The sequence below is a fragment of the Ostrea edulis genome, chromosome 4 (genome assembly GCF_947568905.1).
Source record: "Ostrea edulis chromosome 4, xbOstEdul1.1, whole genome shotgun sequence".
Lineage (NCBI taxonomy): Eukaryota > Metazoa > Mollusca > Bivalvia > Ostreida > Ostreidae > Ostrea > Ostrea edulis.
The window spans coordinates 83,302,871-83,329,572 of record NC_079167.1 but is presented as its reverse complement, the minus strand read 5'-3'; the positions used below and the strand labels follow the sequence as shown (position 1 = coordinate 83,329,572).

The 26,702-nt window shown below is 34.0% G+C and overlaps 1 protein-coding gene across 1 annotated transcript; it reads left to right on the top strand.

The window, feature by feature from the left end:
* Positions 1-932: 932 nt before the first annotated feature.
* On the top strand, positions 933-25,885 carry LOC130054398 (S-methyl-5'-thioadenosine phosphorylase-like). Its single transcript, XM_056163989.1, has 9 exons — positions 933-968; positions 7,208-7,300; positions 8,746-8,804; positions 11,987-12,154; positions 13,352-13,454; positions 13,735-13,887; positions 14,027-14,113; positions 14,611-14,733; positions 25,844-25,885. The coding sequence occupies exons 1-9, from the start codon at positions 948-950 to the stop codon at positions 25,883-25,885; spliced, it is 849 nt and encodes a 282-aa protein (XP_056019964.1). The 5' UTR covers positions 933-947.
* The last annotated feature ends 817 nt before the right edge of the window (positions 25,886-26,702 follow it).

The following is a 26,702-nucleotide window of genomic DNA, read 5'->3' as shown; positions in this document are numbered from 1 at the left end:
TTTGATGCGTTCAACAATTTAATTAAAGACCTCTTCAAATAATTAATGATATCTTCAATTCTGAATTATTGCGTGCATTAATTGAATTGATGATAGCCTTAATTCTTCAGCTGAATTGAAGCGCGCTTTAATTGAATTAATGATCTCTTCAAATGAATTAATGATATCAACAATTGAATTGATGCGCGCTACAATTCACATTGAAGAGAGCAATAATTGATATAATGCGCGCATTAAATCAATTGATGAGAGCAATAATTGAATTGATGTGCGCATTAATTCATTTGATGAGAGCAATAATTGATTTAATGCGCGCATTGATTCAATTATTGCTCTCTTCAATTGAATTAATAATATCTTTAATTCATTTGAAGAGAGCAATAATTCTTTTAGAGAGAGAGCAAGTATATAATTAAAGATATCTTCAATTCAACATATCCACATTTGAATTGTTGATATCTTTAATTTAATTGTTGCTCTCTTTAAAAGAATTGATGCTCGCATTAATTCCTTATACAAAAGCATTGTAACTGATTTAAAGATATCTTCAATTGAATTTAAAGAGATCATCAAATTATTTATACCGAGTTCTAAATTAATTATTGCGAGCAATATTTCTACTAAATTGATGCTCTCATCAATTGAATTGAAGAGAGCAATAATTGAATTAATGCGTGCATTATATCATTTATTGCTCTCATTAATTCAGTTGAAGCGCGCATTAATTCATTTAAAGAGAGCAATAATTGAATTGATATCTTCAAATAATTGAGTTTGTTAATTTGGTGCTGTATAGTAGTGAGCTACCTTAAAATCAGACGTGTTAGATCCGCGCCGTATATTATACTCTGCGTTTGGGGTTGTGTAAGATCCTGTTGTACATAGCGATTGTGAGCGTATCTTAGGATCTGATTTTAATTAGGTTTATGTAAGACGATCCTATAATCATGTCCTCTGGGGATCATAAGGTAAGTTGTGGTGGCAGCTGTATTGTTGTGGTTGGATTTTCTTTATTTAGATAGCTGACTATACACGCTTGTCACGAAATATTCGTTGAAATCGCCTCCTACTCGTACTGTACTGAAAAATACTATACATGTACGAGATTTCCGGGAACCACCCATTCTCAGTTAATGTGTGCAAATCACAAATCTATTTGCTGAAAAAAATAAAGAATTCCAAAACTGTCCTTCTGTACTTTTTCATAGAGCTAAATAATTGCAGAAAAGAGAAATACAATTATCTATATGTAATTGTCGTGCGTTTCATTTTTACAAATTTTTTGTCAAACATAAGCACCCTATTGCAAGTAAAACTTGAAATGTACGTTAAACTTTACTCAAAATCATACGTTTTTGAAAGGTGATATTGTGTTAGTTTCTCTATCAATATGTATTTCTGATACGAAATTATGCTGCCAGAATATTGAAAACAAAGATGGATACAAAGTACATGTATTAGGGAATGAATTTACACTAGTTTTCGTCATGGTCTTTTTTAATAATGTTAAAATATTGTACTGTATTTGTTTTTTTATGCAGCTTTCTCTGTGTATTAAAATCTTGATATTCTTTCAAGAAATTAAACTTCCAAGATGTCATCTAACTACAGGGCATACGATAACTTTGTATCCCCTCATAATAAACCAATTCTGAAACTTATTTTCAAAGCCCCCATAGCGTAACGTACATTTCACAGATACCTTCATGAAATTTTCCTCTTAAAAGTCTAGAAATTAACATAATCTAAATGCAAAATACAAAACACATCCGCAGTAAATGACAAAATTAGAGTAAACATGAAGTTTTGTGTTGTTCAATATTTTACTGCATTTTAATGAAAGTAACGCGCAATTCTAATTTGAACAGGATTTGACAAAAATAACAGATAATTCACTGTGTATTTGCTCAGCAACATCTTTGTCAAACGTTAAAAACTCAGATATAAAGGAATACAATTTGTAGAAACCGTTTGAAAGTGCTAAAATTGGAAGTTAGTTCTGCTCACATACTCGCTACACAAATTCAAAGGTTAATGTCATATCATAAATTTTTATATTCGATTACAAATACGCAAGATGGATTGCATTGAAAAACTCGTTTTTTGAAAACATTACGTAAAGTACGTTTCAATATTATTCATACACTCAGAGAACATGGTATTAAAATTCGGATAATGTCAATAAAAGAATATCACATATATGCTTTTATTATATATACTAAGAAACTATCTTTGTTTCATTTTTAAAGTTGTGAAGCTAGCATTATTAGCGAAGAAGACTGATATATAGGCAGAAAATTAAAGGCTATAACACCTTTAATGTTGAAACCTATGGATCGGCGACAAGTATGGCAAGCCCTTTTACTATTTATTCGAAAAATAAGATATCTCTTTAGATTAAAGAGATATCTCTTTAAAATGAGAGATATCTCTTAATCTTAAGAGATATCTCTCTAAATAAGAGATATCTCTTTCACTTAGAGAGATATCTCTTTCCCTTAGAGAGATATCTCTTTCACTTAGAGAGATATCTCTTTTACTTTTAGAGAAATCTCTTGCATTTAAAGAGATATCTCTTTCAATTTAAGAGATATCTCTTTCACTTTGAGAGATATCTCTTATACTTTAAGAGATATTTCTTTAAATGCAAGAGATTTCTCTTTCACTTAAAGAGATATCTCTTTTACTCTGAGAGATATCTCTTTTACTTTGAGAGATATCTCCTTCACTTAAAGAGATAACTCTCTAAAAATTCCTAGAGAGATATCTCTCAAAGTATAAGAGATATCTCTTTAATCGTTGAAAAAGAGATATCTCTCAAAGAGAAAGAGATATCTCTTTCCAATATTTTTATTAGTTTGAATACTTAAGTAATTCTCCCTAAAACGGAAGCCCGTCAAAACAAATCTTACAATGAACGGAACGGAAAATGGAACGGAAGACGGAACGGAAAACGGAAAATATATTATGCAATAATGTTATGAGGAGGTCAACATTTTGCAAAATCAAAGAGCTTATTTTGAATAAGGAATGCAGAAATTACAGAGAGAACAGGAAGTCATGCATTATTATGTATTTTTACACGGTGTGTTTTGTGGATGAATGTACCAACAGACGCTTGCTTAGTATTTTACATAGTAAGTTTGAATAAAAATATTAAGTGTTATGCTAGCGCCTGTTGGAACCATCTTTTTCCCCAGCTTTGTCATCCCCCCCCCCCCCCCCCCCCCCCCCAGATTTTGACAGTATGTTGTTTCACAAATGAAGAAAAAATAAATAAGGTAACATACCGAAAAAGACTTGAATTATAATTCAACCTCTTTCAAATTCTATTACTTTATTCTGGCTGGTATGGTAAGAAAAGATTTTATGAGCCCATCCAATGAACAAAAGGTACACCCCCCCCCCCCCCCCCCCCCCCCCCGAAAACAACATTGTAAAAGATAAAATAATTTTTTGAACAATTTTCCCCAAAAATAGCCTTTTTAAATCGAACGTGCTTTTAATCGAATTACATATGTTTATAAGATAACTGAATTTGAATTTAGTTCTACACCTGGTACAATATACATTCATGTATCACATCAAATTTTAAAGCGAACGAGTCCGGTGAAGAAAAGTTTTTCCTCATTTGGGATGAATCTATGTGAAAGTTCATACTTTTACCGATATCCTGCGGAGTAGTGTTGAAACTGAAGAGATACAACAGGAAAGAAAGATTGAAACAAAACCAATGTTAACTAGGGTGAAGTTTACGACCAGTAGTAAGAGGAATTAACAGATTTATTTCATAATATATGAAATAGCTAAAAAGCTAACACAGAATTTATGCTTGAATAGAATTAAAAGTCATCTCATTATTAATCCAAATTTTTTTCACAAGTATTTAGTTTAAAAATTAACTGCCAGAAGTCCTCCCTATTTAGGATTGGAGAGCTCCGGTTACTAAGTCTCCTGTTAGTTAAAAAATGATAAATCAAACAAAAGATGTTTAACTTGTTGACTAAATAAGATCATGAATTATTATTGTTTTATACATATCACACTCCTTGTTGTAAGTACACACTTACACGGTATTATGTGTAAATACGTGTACATGTGCGTTAATGACGTTTTGCCACCGGGGGGGGGGGGGTATAAACCATGTGTGTTCTTTTCATTCTCTACCCATATGTGTCACTGCTCGCTAACACCTCTGTCATTGCCGAAATTTCGAAATTCTTGTAAAATGCCTTGTAAATTCTTATACTAACGTTTAACTAAATTCGATTAATCACTTTCTGATGCAAAATTTTAAGATAAAGTTGCTTTATCGCTTGTAAACAATTCCCAAATTGTTGATTTTAATCAAAATGAATCCCCCATCCTCCGATTTTTACCGTTATCTTATCTACATTAATCATTCTAAATCTTAAATTCCGTTGCGTTTTCCGTTCCACGTTTTAGCAACACCCTGATGGCTGGGAAGATTTTGCCTTTTACCGCATGTGAAATGTATACATTTAAAGGTAACAAAAAACAAAGACAATAAATTGATGAAATATGCGAGCTAGACTAGATTTCGCCTCTCGGCAACTTGACAATGTTACCCCAACCACCTCTTCAACCTTTCCCGCCATTTGTACACTAGAAGTATTTTGCTTGTTTAAAAAATAAGGTTACATCATTTCAATGACAATGCAACAGGGAGAAGTCATTATGATCACCGGGAGGAAAAATCTAAAGAGATATCTCTTTAGATTAAAGAGATATCTCTTTTTGAAAATTTAAAGAGATATCTCTCTAACTTAAAGAGATATCTCTTTTTACATTGATAGAGAGATATCTCTTTACGCTAGAGAGATATCTCTTTCTCTTTGAGATATATCTCTTTAGCTTTGAGAGATATCTCTCAAAGAGAAAGAGATATCTCCCAAGCGTAAAGAGATATCTCTTTAAACAAAAGAGATATCTCTTTTGTTTGAAGAGATATCTCTTTTGGTTAAAGAGATATCTCCCAAGCGTAAAAAGATATCTCTCTAACTTACAGAGATATCTCTTTAACCAAGAGATATCTCTCTTATTTAAAGAGATATCTTATTTTACGAATAAATAATAAAAGGGCTTGCCATAGACAAGACTTTAGAAGATCATTGATTTACCAAATTGAAAAATACCCGATAAAACCCCCTCATTCATGCTATCTAACTTTATTTAAAAAGCAAACATAATGCTGTTATGCATAAATTTTATATCATTGATACTGAAATACATGTATAAGATACCTGCTGTGGCGACAGTAACGTACGTATGAGATTGCATGAAACATTATGAATAATCAAACGTCCGCGACAGTAATGCACACATTAACTGTATGGAGCGCCAAATTAACACAAACTCAAATAATTGAAGATATCTTCAATTATTTAAAGATATCATCAATTCATTTGATGCGCGCAACATTTGAATTAAAGATCTCTTCAAATAATTAATGATATCTTCAATTCTAAATTATTGCGCGCATTAATTGAATTGATGATAGCATTAATTCTTCAGCTGAATTGATGCGCACTTTAATTGAATTAATGATCTCTTCAAATTAATTAATGATATCAACAATTGAATTGATGCGCGCTACAATTCAATTGAAGAGAGCAAGAATTGCTATAATGCGCGCATTAAATCAATTGATGAGAGCAATAATTGAATTGATGAGCGCATTAATTCATTTGATGAGAGCAATAATTGATTTAATGCGCGTATAAATTCAATTATTGTTCTCTTCAATTGAATTAATGATATATTTAATTCATTTGAAGAGAGCAATAATTCTTATAGAGAGAGCAAGTATATAATTAAAGATATCTTCAATTCAACATATCCACAATTGAATTAATGATATCTTTAATTGAATTGTTGCTCTCTTTAAAAGAATTGATGCTCGCATTAATTACTTATACAAAAGCACTGTAAACGAATTAAAGATATCTTCAATTGAATTAAAGAGATCATCAGATTATTTATACCGAGCTCTAAATTAATCATTGCGAGCAATATTTCTACTAAATTGATGCTCTCATCAAATGAATTGAAGAGAGCAATAATTGAATTAATTCGCGCATCAAATCTATTATTGCTCTCATTAATTGAATTAATGCGTGCATCAATTGAATTGAGGAGAGCAATAATTGGATTAATGCGCGCATTAAATCAATTATTGCTCTCATTAATTCAATTGATGCGCACATTAATTCAATTGATGAGAGCAATAATTGAATTGAAGCGCGCATTAATTCATTTGATGAGAGCAATAATTGATTTAATGCGCTCATTAATTCAATTAAAGAAGACAATAATAGAATTGATGATATCTTCAAATAATTGAAGATATCTTCAATTATTTGAGTTTATGTTAATTTGGCGCTCCATATAACTGAGAATGAGTGAACACGTGTATTTTGAAAGTTTCAATGTCCTACTTGTAAGCAACCATTTTCTGCACAAGTTTCAACATAGGCCTAAAAGCTTTACGAGTAATTAAGTACATGTAATTTACACCCATGACACCAGCACATCTTTGCCAGCCCAGAATTTTTTTTATCCGCCCCTCCTTTGGGGAGCGAGGCAGATCCCAAAGCAATGTTTTCTTCAGGGTAGAATATCGGAGCGATTATAAAAGATTGTGAAATTAGTTTTTATTCTAAACACATCTACATGTAGATATTTGATAAAAAGCAAGGGACAAATCGAATACAGAATTCAAAACAATATCGTTATAAATCTTTTAATTGATTTCGAAACTGACAATGGTCACTGGATTAACATACTAAACATGCAGGACTATAGGTCTCTGGATTAACATATTAAACATGCAGGGCTATAGGTATCTGGATTAACATATTAAACATGCAGGGCTATAGGTCATTGGATTAACATATTAAACATGCAAGGCTATAGGTCACTGGATTAACATATTGAACATGCAGGGCTAATGGTCACTGGATTAACATATTGAACATGCAGGACTATACTATAGGTCACTGGATTAACATATTGAACATGCAGGACATAATAGGCTGCATTATCCATCTGTTCTAAGGGGCGAAAACAATTGAGGTTTGTCTATAAGACTTAATATTATATATTTAATTAACATTAAACGACCAGATTTTTCAGCATGCATTGTCGTTTTATCTGTAATGTGAAACATATGGATTTTTATCTGCAGGTGAAAATTGGCATTGTAGGAGGTTCTGGATTATCAAATCCAGAACTCTTGAAGAATGGCAAGGAGGTATCCATGGATACACCTTTCGGAAAGGTTTGACCCAGAATTAGTATCATTTTAACCATGATGTCAGTTAACATGACACTTTAAAACAAAATCCAATCCAGGCCTCAGCTGGTCGTGTCAGAGCACCTGATTAAATCATGTATCAGGCCTCAGCTGGTTGTGTCAGAGGACCTGATTAAATCATGTATCAGGCCTCAGCTGGTCGTGTCAGAGCACCTGATTAAATCATGTATCAGGCCTCAGCTGGTTGTGTCAGAGCACCTGATTAAATTATGTATCAGGCCTCCGCTGGTCGTGTCAGAGCACCTGATTAAATCATGTATCAGGCCTCAGCTGGTCGGGACAGATCACCTGATTAAATCAAGTATCAGGCCTCAGTTGTTCGTGACAGAGCACCTGATTAAATCAAATATCAGGCCTCAGCTGGTCATGACAGAGCACCTGTTTACAGACCAGTCTCAGTTGGCAGTGACAGGGCACCTGTTTACAGATAAGACCTCCGTTGGCAGTGACAGAGCACCTGTTTACAGATCAGTCTCAGTGACAGAGCACCTGTTTACAGACCAGCCTCAGTTGGCAGTGACAGAACACCTGTTTACAGATCAGCCTCAGTTGGCAGTGACAGAGAACCTGTTTACAGATCAGTCTCAGTGACAGAGCACCTGTTTACAGACCAGCCTCAGTTGGCAGTGACAGAACACCTGTTTACAGATCAGCCTCAGTTGGCAGTGACAGAGAACCTGTTTACAGATCAGTCTCAGTGACAGAGCACCTGTTTACAGACCAGCCTCAGTTGGCAGTGACAGAACACCTGTTTACAGATCAGCCTCAGTTGGCAGTGACAGAGAACCTGTTTACAGATCAGTCTCAGTGACAGAGCACCTGTTTACAGATCAGCCTCAGTTGGCAGTGACAGAACACCTGTTTACAGATCAGCCTCAGTTGGCAGTGACAGAGCACCTGTTTACAGATCAGCCCCAGTTGGCATGCAGGGTAGAACACCAGATCCGTAAATAGGTGCTCTATCACTGCCAACTGAGGCTGATCTGTAAACAGGTGCTCTGACACTGCCAACTGCATCAGAGGTTGATCTTTATACAGGTGCTTTGTCAATACCAGCTAAGACTGATCTGTAAACAGGTGCTTGTGTTTGATGATAAGAAGTCATGAAATTAGTTTTAGATGCACCTGATCCCAGCTCTGGTATATCCAGGGGTCCTTGTTTGTCAAACTCTCTATTTTGTATTCCCAATAGGAGTTATGAGACTGATTACTGTTCATTATCTTTACCTTTCATCATAGTGTTGTCATACAAGAATTAAAGTTAATACAAAAATATTTCAATTCTCATATTTTTAACGGGACTTTGCCATAGACTAGTATCTTTCTCTTTTGTCATTTCTGCACGAGCCGTCCTTCTGAAATCAACTCTGTGTTTTGATATATTCATGTCAGCTTTACTTTATCCGCAGCCTTCCGATGTCTTGATCACAGGTGAAATAGAAGGAGTTCCATGTGTTCTTCTCTCCAGGTGAAAAAAAAAGCTAATTCATTTCATTTGGGATCATATTTCCTAGACTTCATATAACTTTGTGTATTCATTAACAAGCAATTCATGAAACTGCATCCATTCACCCTCCTATTCTCTTTCAAATGCTGCACACTACATTCATGAATCATAGTGGGGTATATCAATTGACTGTAGAATTTTCAGTTCTTAGAATAATAAGAATATTATTTATTTGTATAAGTGCCCTATATGACCATAAATAACCACTCTAAAGCACTGCACACAATAAAAATGATACAGCATGTTATAAAAGTAGTAAAAGGAAATTACAATATAGAATTAAGACAGATAATATCAAAACATCAATAATGTGAAGTAAAATTACTAAAATTTAAAACATGCAGTGCATTAAGAAAGTTGCACGCCGTACAATCAAATGATGTAAAATACAATAGTTGAAATAAATATACAAATATACACTTTAAAAAGTCATGTTAAAACTTATGGTAAAGAAACCACAAAGATTTAACCACCTATAATACTAATAATATGCAAGTCTAAAAAGATGCGTCTTTAAATGTTTTTTAAAAGTGTTCAAATTCTGACAACGGCGGAGGGTATCCGGCAGAGTTACAGAGTGTAGCGCCTGTTTCCATATATGGAGGTTCAACATCTAGGTCTAACTAAATGTCAGTAAATTTTCAGATCGTAGGGAATGATTTGGTTGGTAAACAGTGACCACCTCTTCCAAGTATTTTGTTACCATCTTATGGATCACCTTATATGCGTAGAGGATAATTTTGTATTGGCTGCACCTGTCAATAGGAAGCCAATGTAAAGAAATCAGCACTGGAGTTATGTGATCACTTTGTTTTGAACATATTTTATTGATGAAATCAAAAGGATTGGGAACAAGTTCTGACAACTTACAAGTCCCTCTCCTAAAATATTACAATATGTCATGCAAGGTAATAATTAACAGGTATAATGTACAATGATTAAACAAATCTACAAGTTTCTTCTATAAATTTATAAACAACTGAAAAAATAGTTATATTAGTTTGCAGAGGTAAATTGATATCACCGCATAATAACAATTTTGTATCAATATTAACCAAGTCAAGCATGAAAAGGCGATTAAAAAGATCATTTCTAGCCTGGTAAAAATCCAGCTTGATATCGATAAAATAGATCATTACTATGAAAATAATTATATACATGTTTGAAAATAATTCTCTCCAAAATTTTACTAACGCATGATAATAGCGAGACAGGTCTATAATTAGATACTATTGACGGGTCTTCCTTCTTAAAAAGAGGAATGACGTGAGCAATTTTCCAAAAAGATGGGAAAATATTTTCTGACAATGATCTATTGAATAGCATAGTAAGTGGTTTGATAATGGTAGTTTTTGTTGATTTCAACATTTTATGGCTAATGCTATCTGGGCCAACAGCTTTATTAACTGGGAGTATTGTAATAATATCCGATACTTCTTGTTCTTCAATAATAATGCTATTTAAGGAATCATTACATAAGCAATACATATTTGGTAGTGTTTCATTGGTGTCATCAATATTGGTAATTGATGAAAAATATGCATTCAATGCTTCTATTTTATCAGAATCAGAATATACTAACTTGTTATCGCCGTTGTTATCATTAATTTGTATTGGAGGTATTTCATTCGATGATTTAATATTAAACGAATCTTTCATCAGCTTCCAATATAACTTATTATTGTCTTTACTAGAATCGTCTAAGTAGGTTTCTATATTGTCATAATAATTTGTTATCGCGTGTTTTTTCATATTGTTAACCGAACTCCGAACTTTTCTATAAGCGGACCAGTCGGAGTCATTTTTTGATTTTAATGCTTTATTGCGAAGTCGATCTCTAATTCTGATTGTCTTCCGTATCATAGAATCAAACCATGGTTTATCTCGCGGGCGAACTGTTATAATTTGTTCAGGTATACATTGACGAACACAAGAAAGAAATTCAAAGTCTGGGCGTCTTGTAGCGCGTATTTGATTTGACAAATATATCATAACACCGCCTCCAAAACAATCACTTCTCTTGGTACGAGTGATGATTCGTGCTGCCATATTCTGTATCCGCTGCAGTTTTGCCAGTTCGGTTGTGTTAATACCGGAAAGAAGAGCATTGGCGTAGTCGAGCCAAGATGTCACGAGGGCACATACTAAGGTCTTGCACGCATCTTCTGTGATGAGCGACCGTATTCGTCCGATGTTACGTAGTTGATGATAGCAAGCACGAGACACAGATGAGATTTGCTTTGCATGCAAAGTGTCTTATCAAACCACACACCTAGGTTTTTCACAAACGGTGCTTCACTGATAATAAAGTTCAGATGGTACGATGGTGAGTCAGTGACGTGTTAGCAGACCTCCACATCCATATAAGCCTCAAGGCGGCTAGCGGTATTTTGCCAGTTATCTTTAGGTTTGAAGACTACATATAGATAGGCTTGTGTGCCATCTGCATAACAGTGATGTAGAACATTGTTTTTACGACAGATTCCAACAAAAGGTTTGGAGAAAATGGCATAGAGCCGAGGTCCTAGGACAGATCCTTGTGGTACGCCGCAATTGAGATGGAAAATCATGTAATCGCAAATATACTCTTATCAATTAGCCATTCTGGATTTTACGCTCATGATATAGCCTTAAAAATACTGCTATACATATATATGGGCAAAACCACTTTTTTCATCTTTTCATAATACTTTATTTTTGAGAGACTATGCATTATTTTTGATTCATAGATTAGAATTTTGCATGTGGCCATGTGCAAATGCAAATAAAAATTAAAGTTGTATTTTTGTAAATCAGCACTTTTGTTCTTTCTATCTGTATTTCATTTCTTCAAGAGATATTGAATGGCATATGTTTTGTTAAAATGTGGCAAAATTGCAGGTTCCAGTGCAAAGTATGAATAATCGATTGTCTTGAAATGAAATTGTTTGGAAATACTTGCTTTATTCAAAATATTGAAACAAACTGTGATAATGATGTCCCTTTGTTTGTATCTTTGTTTGTCCCTATGTTTTTATAACTTTTGTGGTTCTTCTGCCCTGATTACACTGGCATTTTTCTTTTTCAATTCTGAACTGATGCAAAACAGAGGGAAATAGGACTCTGATCCTATCCCGAAATGTAAAACTCTTCTCTGTTTCCAGACATGGACGTGGAAACAGAATCAACCCCACCAATGTGAACTACCGTGCCAACATCTGGGCCCTTCAACAGGCGGGCTGTACCCACCTCCTGGTAACCACTGCATGTGGCTCCCTACAGGGCAACATACACCCAATAGACATCGTGGTTATTGACCAGTTCATTGACAGGTAGAACCACTAAAATTGTTATTGACAGGTAGAACCATTAGAATTGTCATTGACAGGTAGAACCACTAGAATTGTTATTGACAGACAGAACCACTAGAATTGTTATTACATGTAGAACCACTAGAATTGTTATAGACAGACAGGACCACTAGAATTGTTATTGACAGACAGAACCACTAGAATTGTTATTGACAGACAGAACCACTAGAATTGTTATTACATGTAGAACCACTAGAATTGTTATAGACAGACAGGACCACTAGAATTGTTATTGACAGACAGGACCACTAGAATTGTTATTGACAGACAGGTCCACTAGAATTGTTGTTGACATGTATAACCACCAGACATTTAAGGCCTAAATGTAAGTTAATCATCACCAGAACTGATTGAATTGCTAGTAGGGCCTCACATTAAAACTGGGGGAGCCTTACAAGGAATCACATTGTCTGTCCATCCATCATCATTTATATTGTGACAAGATATGTGTAACATTGTATATCACAAAGCTGTTATATTTTTTACAATGGTAGATGACCACTTCAGGAAAACATTGATAAATTTGGGGTCCTAAGGTCAAGATTATAACTGACCTTTAATTTCCAAGTTTACTAGGCCTTCAGCTTACCTTTAAGTTGAAAAGTTTTCGACATAGACCTTTCATAGTTTATATTCATGTAATTGATGATATAAAAAAAGACACTTTTAAATTTTTTGGTCACAAGGTCGAAACAGGTGTTCAATCCAAGAACATGTATCTTGAAAAGTTTTCAACTTACAGCTTATATATTCTAGTCATTCATTTAAAGCAGACACATACCTTTAGACTATGGGTGTCTGTCCATCTGACTGTCTGTTCATCCATCCTTGCTTTCATTGTGATATATTTACATTCACTGAAATTTCTCTTGAAATTGATTCTGCTTTCATCATACATTGAATACATGTTTGTTACAAACTAGTTCAATCCGGTTTTCTAGTACCACCTGTCTGCATAATCATGACCAAATATGAAATGTCATGAAGGTAGATCTATGACAATGGAAATCTTAACAAGAGACGACTCGAAAATTCAATACGTTGTGCATTGTACAGTGTATATTAGACATACATATACCAGGTGATGAATCCTATAGATTTTTGATGCATCTTACATTGAAATATTGTGAATATTTTTTGTTGTTGTGTATTTTTCAGAACACAGAAGCGAAATCAGACATTTTTTGATGGTGAGCCATCTTCACTCCCAGGGCTCTGTCACCTACCAATGGCGGAACCGTTCTGCCCCAGGACAAGAAAGGTATGTCACCTCCCAATGGCAGAACTGTTCTGTCCCAGGACAAGAAAGGTTTGTCACTCACAGGGATCTGTCACCTCTCAATGGCAGAACCTTTATACCCCCAAATTCAAGTAATTTTAATTCGCAAATGATGCCTTTCACAAAATTATGTGACAACAATTTAGGAATTTATAGTAATTGGTTTCATAATTTTTTTTGATGTTTGTGTAAATGACATAAAAATATTCTGCCTTCAGCATTTTCATTTTCAACTACAATAATTATGCCTTTGATATCACAGATTTTATATGACTGTGCTAAAGACCTGGGCATATCCTGCCACGAGAAGGGGACCATGTTAACTATAGAGGGCCCACGCTTCTCCTCCCGGGCGGAGAGCAAGCTCTGGCATTCCTGGGGAGCACATTGTATCAACATGACAACAGTACCCGAGGTAATATACCATGTGCTTCAGTCTCTCTTTCTCTCTGTTTCAAGGGAGGTAATTTCAATAAATTTCTTCACAACTGTGAGATACGTTTGTATTGTATGGAAGTTTTTGTGTCCTGACTTATCTGTTATGTTGTTTAAAGGTGATCCTGGCCAAGGAGTTAGGATTGTGTTACGGAGCGCTGGCGCTGGTGACGGATTACGACAGCTGGAGGGAAGGGGAGGAAGCTGTACGTTGTAGATCATATACACTTCTCGCTAGATATCATCAACAATTTCTCAGCTATAGAATCGCATTATTAAACGTCATTCTCTGAATTCTCAGTTATAAATAGACATGTCATCACCAAATTCTTACCAGCTATAAATACATAATTTGACAAATATTGTCATTGTCAAAATTTAGCTATACACACATGTATTGTTAACATTGTCACTGAAGATATCGCAGCTGTAAAGACACATAACGTTAAATATTGTCAACGAAATTTAAGCTATAAAGACATATATATAATCGTAGATGATATCTAGGTGATAAATACATATATTATTAAATATTATCATTGAAGAGATCTCAATTATGAATACATATGTAACTTTAGGAAAAGGGATCATTCTTTTTGACAGATGAGTGTGGAAAATGCATTGAAGACATTTAGCTTTATCTGATGATTAATGTAGAACTCTGAATTAGATTAAGAAAATAAATACGGTAACTCTTTGACAGGTGAATGTGGAAAATGTGACGAAAACATTTAAAACCAATGCTACCAACGCTACAGCAGTGATCCTGAAAGCCATTCCACTCATCGCTAAGCAGAACTGGACAGAAACTCGGGAGCAAAACAAGGCAAGTGTCTGTCCATCCGTCCACAAAAATTTACAATCTAGTCGAGTTTAATCCCAGATTAATTGTTATAGATTGATGTAAAGTTTATGAAATATTCTTCAAGTTATACATGTCATGGGTGTGATTTTTCCTCCTTTCAGAAGAAATCCACTGATTAGCTCAATTTTTGAAAAGATATATGAAACACTCTGTATTTGATCTAAAGGAATTAATTCAGTGACATTACTGACATATAGAGCATCTACAATTTGATAAAAATAGTTATACATATTTTATAAAAATTTACATAGATTGGGCTATTGGTACTTTGCGGAACGGAACCGATTGTGGGGTACCCTAAGGGGGAATCCACTGTAAAAAAAAATTTGGTTGTAAAAATAAAATACTGGACTTTAATCTTCTAGTTATATACATAATTGTGTCCACTGATGCTGGCCTAAGAGAAGTAGAGAGTTGTAAAAGAGAATACCGGGATTTAAAGTTTTATTTTTTAAATATACAATTGTGTTCAATCATCTGACCTTTACTTCTGCGTTGATATCTGTAGTTAATGTATAAACTATGCTTAATTTTCGATTTGCATTTATTACTGATATAAAATGGATATTCTCTGCGCTGGTTCCGTTCCGTTCCGCAAAATACCAATATCCGTGTGGATATTAGTATTTAACGGAACGGAACGAAACATCGAAATTCAAGTGTTTTTTCTACAAGTGCAAGTAGTCTGTTATTATTCAAGTGTTCTCATTCTTTTTAATCGCATCTTAAGACACCGAATTCTCTCACTTCTTTTTCTTTTGTGTTTTGTTTTTTCGGGGGGGGGGGGTGTAAATTAATGCCACGTTATTTTCTCCTGTTTTTGTTGAAGCTTTCTTTTTCATCGGTTTATTATTTGATCACTCTGAAAGTCAGAGGAATTGTTAATTTCAAATATATATATATATATATATATATATATATATATATATATATATATCCAAATTGTGTTTTTAAAAAAAATCACAGTGTCCGGTATAAAATATTAAAAGAAATAGAATAAACAGTACACAAAGTTAAAAATTTAACGCAAGCGCTTTCATTTTATAATCCTCAGGCGTTACATTTTAAAAATAGTTTTGAAATGGTTTGACGTCATAAAGGCGTCCTAACATTTCACGTTTGAGGATTATAAAATGAAAGCGCTTGCGTTAAATTTTTAACTTTGTGTACTGTTTATTCTATTTCTTTTAATATATATATATATATATATATATATATATATATATATATATATATATATATATATCGGGGTCTATATAAAAAAAATTTGCATTCCAATAATGATGACAAATGAAAACCTCACAAGAAAGGGACTGAAACTTTTCGAGGATACACACAAGTTGAAATAGTTGCTAGAATTATAAGATTCCGTTCCGTTTCGCTAAATACCAATAGCCGTGTGGATATTAGTATTTAACGGAACGGAACGAACATCGAAATTCAAGAGTTATTCTACATCTACAATTAGACACTTGCTATTCAATTATGCTCATTCTTTTTAATCGTACGGAATCTTAAGACAACGAATTATCTTTTTTTCCCGATGGAGGTGGGGGTGGAAATAACTGCTTTCGCACACATGCATGTGTTTTTGAACATGTCTGAAATTTTTGATTGCAATTTGTTTCGGTTTTGAAGGCGCATTTTCACACGTGTTCAATCGCATCTTAAGACACCGAATTCTCTCTTTTCTTTTTCTTGTTGTGTTTTTTTTGGGGGGGTGGGTGGGATTGTAAATTAATGCCACGTTATTTTCTCCTGTTTTTGTTGAAGCTTTCATTTTCATCGGTTTATTTGATCACTCTGAAAGTAAGAGGAATTGTTAATTTCAAAAATCAATATACATATAGATATATAGAGGATTCCGTTCCGTTCCGCTAAATACCAATAGCCGTGTGAATATTAGTACTTAACGGAACGGAACGAAACATCGAAATGGAAGTGTTATTCTACACCTACAATTAGTCTCTTGTTATTCAAATATGCTCATTCTTTTTAATCGTACAGAATCTTAAGACACCGCATTATCTTTTTTGCCCTATGGGGGTGGGGTGGAAATAACTGCTTTCACACACATACATGTGTTTTTGAACATGCGTGAAAGTTTTGATTGCAATTTGTTTCGGTTTTGAAGACGCATTTTCACACGTGTTCAATCGCATCTTCAGACACGGAATTCTGTTTTCTTTGTCTTTTGGGAGGGGGGGGGGGGTTGTTTGTTTGTTTTTGCAAATTAATGCCACACTATTTTCTCCTGTTTTTGTTGAAGCTTTCATTTTCATCGGTTTATTATTTGATCACTCTGAAAGTCAGAGGAATTGTTAATTTCAAAAATCTATATACATATAGATATATATAGGATTCCGTTCCGTTCCGCTAAATACCAATAGCCGTGTGGATATTAGTACTTAACGGAACGGAACGAAACATCGAAATGGAAGTGTTATTCTACATCTACAATTAGACTCTTGCTATTCAATTATGCTCATTCTTTTTAATCGTACAGAATCGTAAGACACCGCATTATCTCTTTTTTCGTATGGGGGTAGGGGTGGGGGTGGAAATAACTGCTTTCACACACATGCATGTGTTTTTGAACATGCGTGAAATTTTTGATTGCAATTTGTTTCGGTTTTGAAGACGCATTTTCACACGTGTTCAATCGCATCTGAAGACACCGAATTCTCTCTTTTCTTCATGTTTAGTGGGGTTTTTTCCAGGTTTTTTTTTTTTTTTTTTTTTTTTTAAATTAATGCCACATGATTTTCTCCTGTTTTGGTTGAAGCTTTCTTTTTCATCGGTTTATTATTTGATCACTCTGAAAGTCAGAGGGATTGTTAATATCAAAAATCAATACACACACACACACACACACACACACACACACACACACACACACACACACATATATATATATATATATATAGTATTCGCATTTTCACATGTGTTCAAGTGTTTAAGACAGCGAATTCTCTCCTTTTTTCGGGGGTGGGGGATGGGGTTAGGGGCTTTTTGTAAATTAAGGCCACATTATTTTCTCCTGACATAACTGATGGATCATCTGTTTTGTACAAAAAATGATCAATTTTCCAACAGTTTGGAATTGTACAATGATCCAAGAATTTATTAGATAACAAGTCTTGAATATGTAGTACTCTTTAACATTTTTTGATAGTCAGGACCTTTTGTTTGTTAACGGGTAAAAAGGACATTATATAAAACATCTTGTTCTGTAATATGTATTAATTGCGGAACATCACTGTATAAAGAGAAAATTTTAGGTTGATTTCTGCGACTGTCATCAACATTTGAAACTGAAGGAAGATAATCATTCAATAAATCAACTTTCTCTGCGTTATCGGAAGTAGTAACTTGAACACCATTTTATAGAATGTGTTGCGAGGGGGTCTAACTGTAGATTTATTTGTGTTAAAAACATCTTAACTAAGTAACTATATCTGGTTCCGTTTCATTCCGCTAAATACCAATATCCGTGTGGATATTAGTTTTAGCAGAACGGAATAAAACGCATCGAAATTGAAGTGTTTTGATACATATACGAATAAGTTGTTATTCAATTATTTTCATTCTTTTTTATGATTGAAAATGAAAACCCGTATAATATTACTGAGGCAAGGATCCGCCTTTGGGTATATATACATTGTTTGAAGAAGCTGGTGTCCGAGAAAGTTTGTTTTATGCAATAATATCAGGAAGAGGTCTGCATTTTGTAAAATCAAAAGGCTTATGAACAAGGGAAACATGAATTACAAAGAGAACGGGAGGACATACTCAAAATCCACCGTTTGATATACTACATACAAATACACAATATCCACATGTATACATATATTTGTCTTCAGAGCAAAAACACTGAAACATGTATTTATGCCCAAACGCGGATCCAACGTCTATTAAGTGTGTTTCCCCAGACCTCTGACCTGTGAGACTGTAACCCTCCGTTCTGAAATTTATGAATCTGAAACTAATTGCACATGGTATTTAATTGGATATGTACTATGGGCTTACCCCCCCCCCCCCCCCCCCCCATTCCAATTTTTAAAAAATTGTATAAGTCAAGCCCAAAGCCTACATCAAAGGGGAGGCGAATTTTATTTATATGTGGTAACTTTCACAGGGGCCTAAGATACCATTTTTAATAATTACAATTAAAAGAGTTCGGTTGTACAATCTGTTTCGTTTCGTTTCGGTAGGTTTTGTTTCGTTTCGGTAGATTTCGTTTCGTTTCGGTAGATTTCGTTTCGTGTCGATTTCGTTTCGCACTTTACAGGTACCCATTAAACGCTTCATAAAATGCAAAACTTTATATGATTTATAAACATTTTCACGCATTATAAATCTGTTTTATTTGATTGTGAAGTCAACTGCTATGTAAACAAACTTGTCATTTATTATTGTACATATTGTATATTTTTTTTCTTGCACAGACCAAAAGTCGGCTTTGTTTTTATTTCTTTTTTTTTCTTCTCATGTAATAATTCCAATGTTATTTATTACAAGTGTTTTGATTGGACAAAAATAAAGCTGAACAAGAGTTTATACATCAATAAATCCGAAAACGCGATGTATTCATACACGCCTGAAAACAAATAACATAGTGCAGGGAAACTATTCAAATTTTTGCAATTGTTAATGAAGTGAATGAATTGGAATTATAAGAATCAAACATTCTTTTTGAAGAATTTATCAATGTGTAAACTCCAGCCATTTTACTCAAAAACTGAATAAAAGTGCGTTAAAGCGTCAATACAATCCGTCACGTTTGATATATATTCTATAATGTGTAACTAAGCAATAATATCATAACTTGAAAATGAAACCGGTTGAGTTATTTTCGTCGTTCTTATTTTTTTTTTTTTATATAAAGTATAAATATATGTATATATATATATATATATATATATATATATATATATATATATATATATAGTTTGTAAATAAAGAATTCGGTATTTGATACAGTAAATACATCCAATAATAAAAGTCAAGAAACACAAAACTCGAATAACATTTCACTGTCAGCGCTTTCGGCTTAAAATGCCTCTTCAGACAGTTATAAAATGAAATAGTATTGCTAAATAATTCCAATCTTATTTATTACAATTGTTTTGATTGGACAAAAATAAAGCTGAACAAGAGTTTACACATCAATAAATCCGAAAACGCGATGTATTCATACACGCCTGAAAACAAACAACATAGTGCGGGTAACTATTCAAATTTTTGCAATTGTTAATAAAGTCAATGAATTGGAATTATAAGAATCAAACATTCTTTTTGAAGAATTTATCGATGTGTAAACTCCGGACATTTTACTCACAAACTTAACATAAAAGTGCTTCGCACTTTTATTCAGTTTGTGAGTAAAATGTCCGGAGTTTACACATCGATAAATTCTTCCAAAAGAATGTTGTTTAATCCGTAACGTCAACATATCACGACGTAAGTAATTGTCCTTTGTGACGTCATAAAAAATTACACTGGTAGCGGTATAATACACACAATATTAGACAAAACTTGGAAATCAATTACAGAGTTCAGTTCAATGTAGTTTCAATTTTACACAGTTATTTTCTATGAAGTTTGGGATTAAACAATTTTATAAAGTATTCCTCCTTTGTAACTCTGGAAATTTCGCAGTCATTATACATTTTATAAAATGGAAATATGTTGAAATCTCCATGACCACAATTGGCAAAATGGATCTCCGAATCATTAAGGATGATACCAATATACTCACGGATCTTTATTGCAAAGAAACAGATTCACATCAATATTTGGATTTCCATTCATGCCACCCTTCCCATACTAAACGTAACAGAAGTGTTCACAACCTATTTTACACTCTCCACCCCTCAGATCCACTATAACTTTAAGGATCCTCCTGTTCCGACAATATACAAATATCATTTAAAGTATTGTAAACAGTTTCCAAGTATATTGGATAAACCTTGGCCATAGAGGAGGAGACACACTCACAACCTAATTTAACATCTATCATCCCTCTTGGATCCACTATAATTTTTAGGAAAATCATTGGATCCTCCAGTCCCAACAACATGCACATCTACAAATTGCAATGAAGCATTGTACAAAGTTTCAAGTCTATCTGATAAACCATGTAGGAGGAAAAGCGTTCACAAAATTTTGTGACGGACGAATGGACACAAAGTGCAAAAACAATGTCTCCTCCTGGAAGAGGGGACACATAATTAACAAGATATGTTTGTAAACATACTCTGATGACAACAAAGGATCATATCACAAGGAATATTAATTTTCGATTCATATTACGCATTGGTCAAGATATATTGTGTTTTCTGAAAAGTTAAGATACACAACTTCGGTGCCAAAAGAAAGGTCTTGTCACAATGAATTATGAGAGCCCTATCCGCATCATTCAAAAGTTGGGACAGGCAGACAGGATAAAGAAATGCACTGATGCCACAACTTTAGTTGCGGGGACATAAAACAGCGGAAGGAAATTAATCATGATTACATCTTATTCTGTTTCACATAATCCTAATTAATCATGATTACATCTTATTCTGTTTCACACAATCCAAATATCTACACCGTTATTCGTATTTGGAATATACATTTTCACTTGAATTATAATTGAATATTGTTTAAGTCCCTATGGAGAATATTTAAGTGAAATCAAAACAAACATACGATTAAAAAGAATGAGCATAATTGAATAACAAGAGACTAATTGTAGGTGTAGAATAACACTTCCATTTCGATGTTTCGTTCCGTTCCGTTAAGTACTAATATCCACATGGCTATTGGTATTTAGCGGAACGGAACGGAATCCTATATATATCTATATGTATATTGATTTTTGAAATTAACAATTCCTCTGACTTTCAGAGTGATCAGATAATAAACCGATGAAAATGAAAGCTTCAACAACAACAGGAGAAAATAACGTGGTATTAATTTGCAATAAAAAAAAATTTAAAAAATTTAAAATTAAAAAAAAAAAAAACACCCTCCGAAAAGAAAACAGTATTCGGTGTCTGAAGATGCGATTGAACACGTGTGAAAATGCGTCTTCAAAACCGAAGTAAATTGCAATCAAAAATTTCAGGCATGTTCAAAAACACATGCATGTGTGTGAAAGCAGTTATTTCCACCCCACCCCCACCCCCATAGGGCAAAAAAGATAATGCGGTGTCTTAAGATTCTGTACGATTAAAAAGAATGAGCATAATTGAATAGCAAGAGACTAATTGTAGGTGTAGAATAACACTTGACTTTCGATGTTTCGTTCCGTTCCGTTAAGTACTAATATCCACACGGATATTGGTATTTAGCGGAACGGAACGGAATCCTATATATATATATCTATATGTATATAGATTTTTGAAATAAACAATTCCTCTGACTTTCAGAGTGATCAAATAATAAACCAATGAAAAAGAAAGCTTCAGCAAAAACAATAGCAAATATCGTGGCATTAATTTACAAAAAAAAAACCAAAAAACCACCTCCCGGAAAAAAAACACAAAAGAAAAAGAAAAGAGAGAATTCGGTGTCTTAAGATGCGATTACAAAGAATGAGAACACTTAATAACATACTAGTTGGACTTGTAGAGTAACACTTAAATTTCGATGTTTCGTTCCGTTCCGTTAAGTACTAATATCCACACGGCTATTGGTATTTAGCGGAACGGAACGGAATCCTATATATATCTATATGTATATTGATTTTTGAAATTAACAATTCCTCTGACTTTCAGAGTGATCAAATAATAAACCGATGAAAATGAAAGCTTCAACAAAAACAGGAGAAAATAACGTGGCATTAATTTACACCCCCCCCCCCCGAAAAAACAAAACACAAAAGAAAAAGAAGTGAGAGAATTCGGTTTCTTAAGATGCGATTAAAAAGAATGAGAACACTTGAATAATAACAGACTACTTGCACTTGTAGAAAAAAACACTTGAATTTCGATGTTTCGTTCCGTTCCGTTAAATACTAATATCCACACGGATATTGGTATTTTGCGGAACGGAACGGAACCAGCGCAGAAAATATCCATTTTATATCAGTAATAAATGCAAATCGAAAATTAAGCATAGTTTATACATTAACTACAGATATCAACGCAGAAGTAAAGGTCAGATGATTGAACACAATTGTATATTTAAAAAATAAAACTTTAAATCCCGGTATTCTCTTTTACAAGGTGAAGATAACGAACAGTGATCAATCTCATAACTCCTACAAGCAATACAAAATAGATAGTTGGGCAAACACGGACCCCTGGACACACCAGAGGTGGGATCAGGTGCCTAGGAGGAGTAAGCATCCCCTGTTGACCGGTCACACCCGCCGCGAGCCCCACATCCCGATCAGGCAAACGGAGTCATCCGCAGTCAAAATCAGTGTGCCAAGAACGGCTTAACAATCGGTATGAAACACGTCAGACAGCATTTGACCCATTTGACATACAACTCTCTACTTCTCTTAGGCCAGCATCAGTGGACACAATTATGTATATAACTAGAAGATTAAAGTCCAGTATTTTATTTTTACAACCAAATTTTTTTTACAGTGGATTCCCCCTTAGGGTACCCCACAATCGGTTCCGTTCCGCAAAGTACCAATAGCCATAAATTGCGACAGTTAGTTTGGAATTAAACTCCAATCCACTATAGATATTAATTTCCACAGACTTTTGGGACAGTATTTGTATATTCCAGATTAATTATTTTGGAACAAGTTGATATACAACAGGCGCGTAGCTGCCTATACGCAAGTACGCAACTGCGTACACATTATTTGAAAAAAAAGAAAAAAAGAGAGAAATTATTTTTACATTTTTATGTCATTGCCTTAAGTGTAACTTTGCGCTATGTATTTCCGATTTATGATTAACTCCAATCATCATGTCTATTCTATTGTTTGAATTCGTTTGTTTCGAAAATTGACAGCCAAAATACCCGTTGTATACTAAAAAAAAATTGGTGATTGTAATCAATAAAACCCAGGAGCTTCCGGGGGCTTCGCCCCATGGACCCCCACCAGGGCTTCGCCCTGGACCCACTGGGGGCCTCAAGGCAGCCCCCAGACCCCCTGCCTTACTTTGCGTACTCTTCATTTTCTGTCTGGCTACGCGCCTGTACAAATACAATTTTATTCTACATAATTGATCAAAATTACCAATCTCTACCCAGAGTTATCGTTCCTTACACTCACTTTCACCTCTGTAAACGTCTCAAAGGTTTTACAAGATTTTTGTAAAATGGCACGTATGCTCAAATAAAGTATGGTTTTGACTTCAGTTACAAAAATATACGTAAATAAATAAATATTGAGCAGATGTCAAGTCTTTTTGTGACACAATAAGCATTGATTTGGGTTGAAACGTGGATATTGGGTAGTTCTATTGCACTAGGCCTATACATATGTACATGAAGAATATATAGTAATGGAAAACAATCTACAAATAGTTGCTTGTCCTACATTTTCCAGATATTTTATAGAATAGTTCTTAGTTTTATTAGCCGTAAAAAAAAGTGGATTTACATACATGTGGAATAACATTGCTTATTTTGAGACGTTAACAGAGGTGTAAGTGAGAGCAAGGAACGACAACTCTGGGTAGAGATTGCAAAATTACAAGAAATCTGTGTGTCAGTTTCCCGGCATTAATTATATAGAACCCTCCTGATGAAATTAGTCTGTATCAAGCATTATTGAAAATACTGTAGAAAAAGTGTGATATTTAATTAATACGGAAGTTCCGAGTTCCCCAAGAGTTATTTCTCTTTGTCGAACTCTTCCGTAAATTATGACGGAAAATATGATGACAGTGGGTACATTTGCTAATTACTATCGTTGCATTATTTCTTAAAAGATGATATCCAGAGTTTCTGAGACCATCCTATCTCAGGGGAAAGGCAACTTTAGCGAGTTTATGAGTATTGGATAACAAAATGGCTCAAACAAATACTGTTAATTGCCATCTTTCTTTGATGAAAGCGTCACTCATGTAGTAAGAGGAATCTAATAATGATTTAATAGCCAATTTGATGATCTTATTCAAACAGATTATGCTTGATATGTACATACCAGTGATTGATATAAACAAAAGTTACGCTTTTATTACATTAATCGTACGTAATCGTTATGTACAATGCCAGTCTGCGATATAATGTATACATTGTGTACCCACCATACGTCATAAAATGCGAAAGAGTTCGACAAAGGGAAATAATTTTTGTGTAACTCGGAACTTGCGTATTAGGGGGACCTATTGAATATTGGGCAACTTTGGTGTCAAGAATATTTGGCAGATATATTTTCTCAAAAGAGTTCTTGAAATGGTGGACTTCCATATACATGTATATATATAGAAAATGTTGTCGAATTTCCAAATATGCCAAACATGCGTATTACGCAAGATCGCGACTACTTTTTCCGTCTTGGTTTTAAATTTTACTTTCCCCTTTCAAAGTCTCGCGAGACCCAGAGTATGTGAGAATTTGGGCATGTTGGTAAATAATACCAGTTCTGCAACTTTTGTCGTGATCGATTCACCTGATTTTAACAATGGTGCACTATCATTGCATTGCAGTAGACTGTAGTAATGATTCAAGAGAGAAACATAATACCCAGAAATATCCACAAATGATAGATTTTAATGGAAATGTGGTGGATTTTTTCCCACTGCTGTCAGCCAGGAAATTCCCAAATCTGATAAGAGCTTGCGTCAAAACATATAGCTTCACGAGCTAAATTCAGGAGTTCATTTTTCCTGTATCCAGACATTTTTACACTTTCATTTAAAAATACTTTTAATTGTGGAAAGCACAGGTTAAATCGTCTTCCGATGCCATGTTTGAATAAACAAAAAATGCCCAAGATCGACACGCTTTTCCGGACTTCTTTACAAGAGAGTTCCGCTAACTCGGTATTTACGATCTTGCGTAATACGCTGAATTCTTGATTACACATTGTTGGGAATCTATTCTTTCATCCCTATTTATGTACACTTCTTACAGGCCTAATTAATCCTTTTATTTCTTTAATCTCCAGAAATTTGTCCAGATGAACACGGTGCTGCCACATAGCTATTAGGATGCTGTTTATGTCACTAACACAGATAATAGAACGCTGTATATGTCACTAACACAGATATTAGAACACTGTATATGTCACTAACACATGGCTACTAGGACGCTGTTTATGTCACTAACACAGATAATAGAACGCTGTATATGTCACTAACACAGATATTAGAACACTGTATATGTCACTAACACATGGCTACTAGGACGCTGTTTATGTCACTAACACAGATATTAGAACAATGTATATGTCACTAACACAGATATTAGAACACTGTATATGTCACTAACACATGGCTACTAGGATACTGTATATGTCACTAACACAGATATTAGAACATTGTATATGTCACTAACACATGGCTACTAGGACACTGTATATGTCACTAACACATGACTACTAGGATGCTGTATATGTCACTAACATAATTATTGGAACACTGTATATGTCTCTAACATTTTCAGTTGCAATATCCTTTAATTGAAACATTTTAAAACAACAACATCAGAACTGCCTCTAAATCCAGATGCAACAATTTTTTTAATCCGAGTTGTGACAAAGTCAAAACTCTGCTTATAATACGATGAATGCCAGTAACATTTCTTTGTAATAGTTCAAGCACTTTTTTATCGTTACCATTGAATCTTACAAAATATTATTTTCTCGGTATTAAACAGAATAAAGGAATCACCATTGTTTTGTCCGATTGTTTTTGTGTTCGTCATAATTTATCTTTAATTATATCTACCATGATTTTGTGAATTGAATTAATTTTGAATTTTAAATAGAGCAGCAATTTAATTAGAGAGATTATTAATTTATGGTC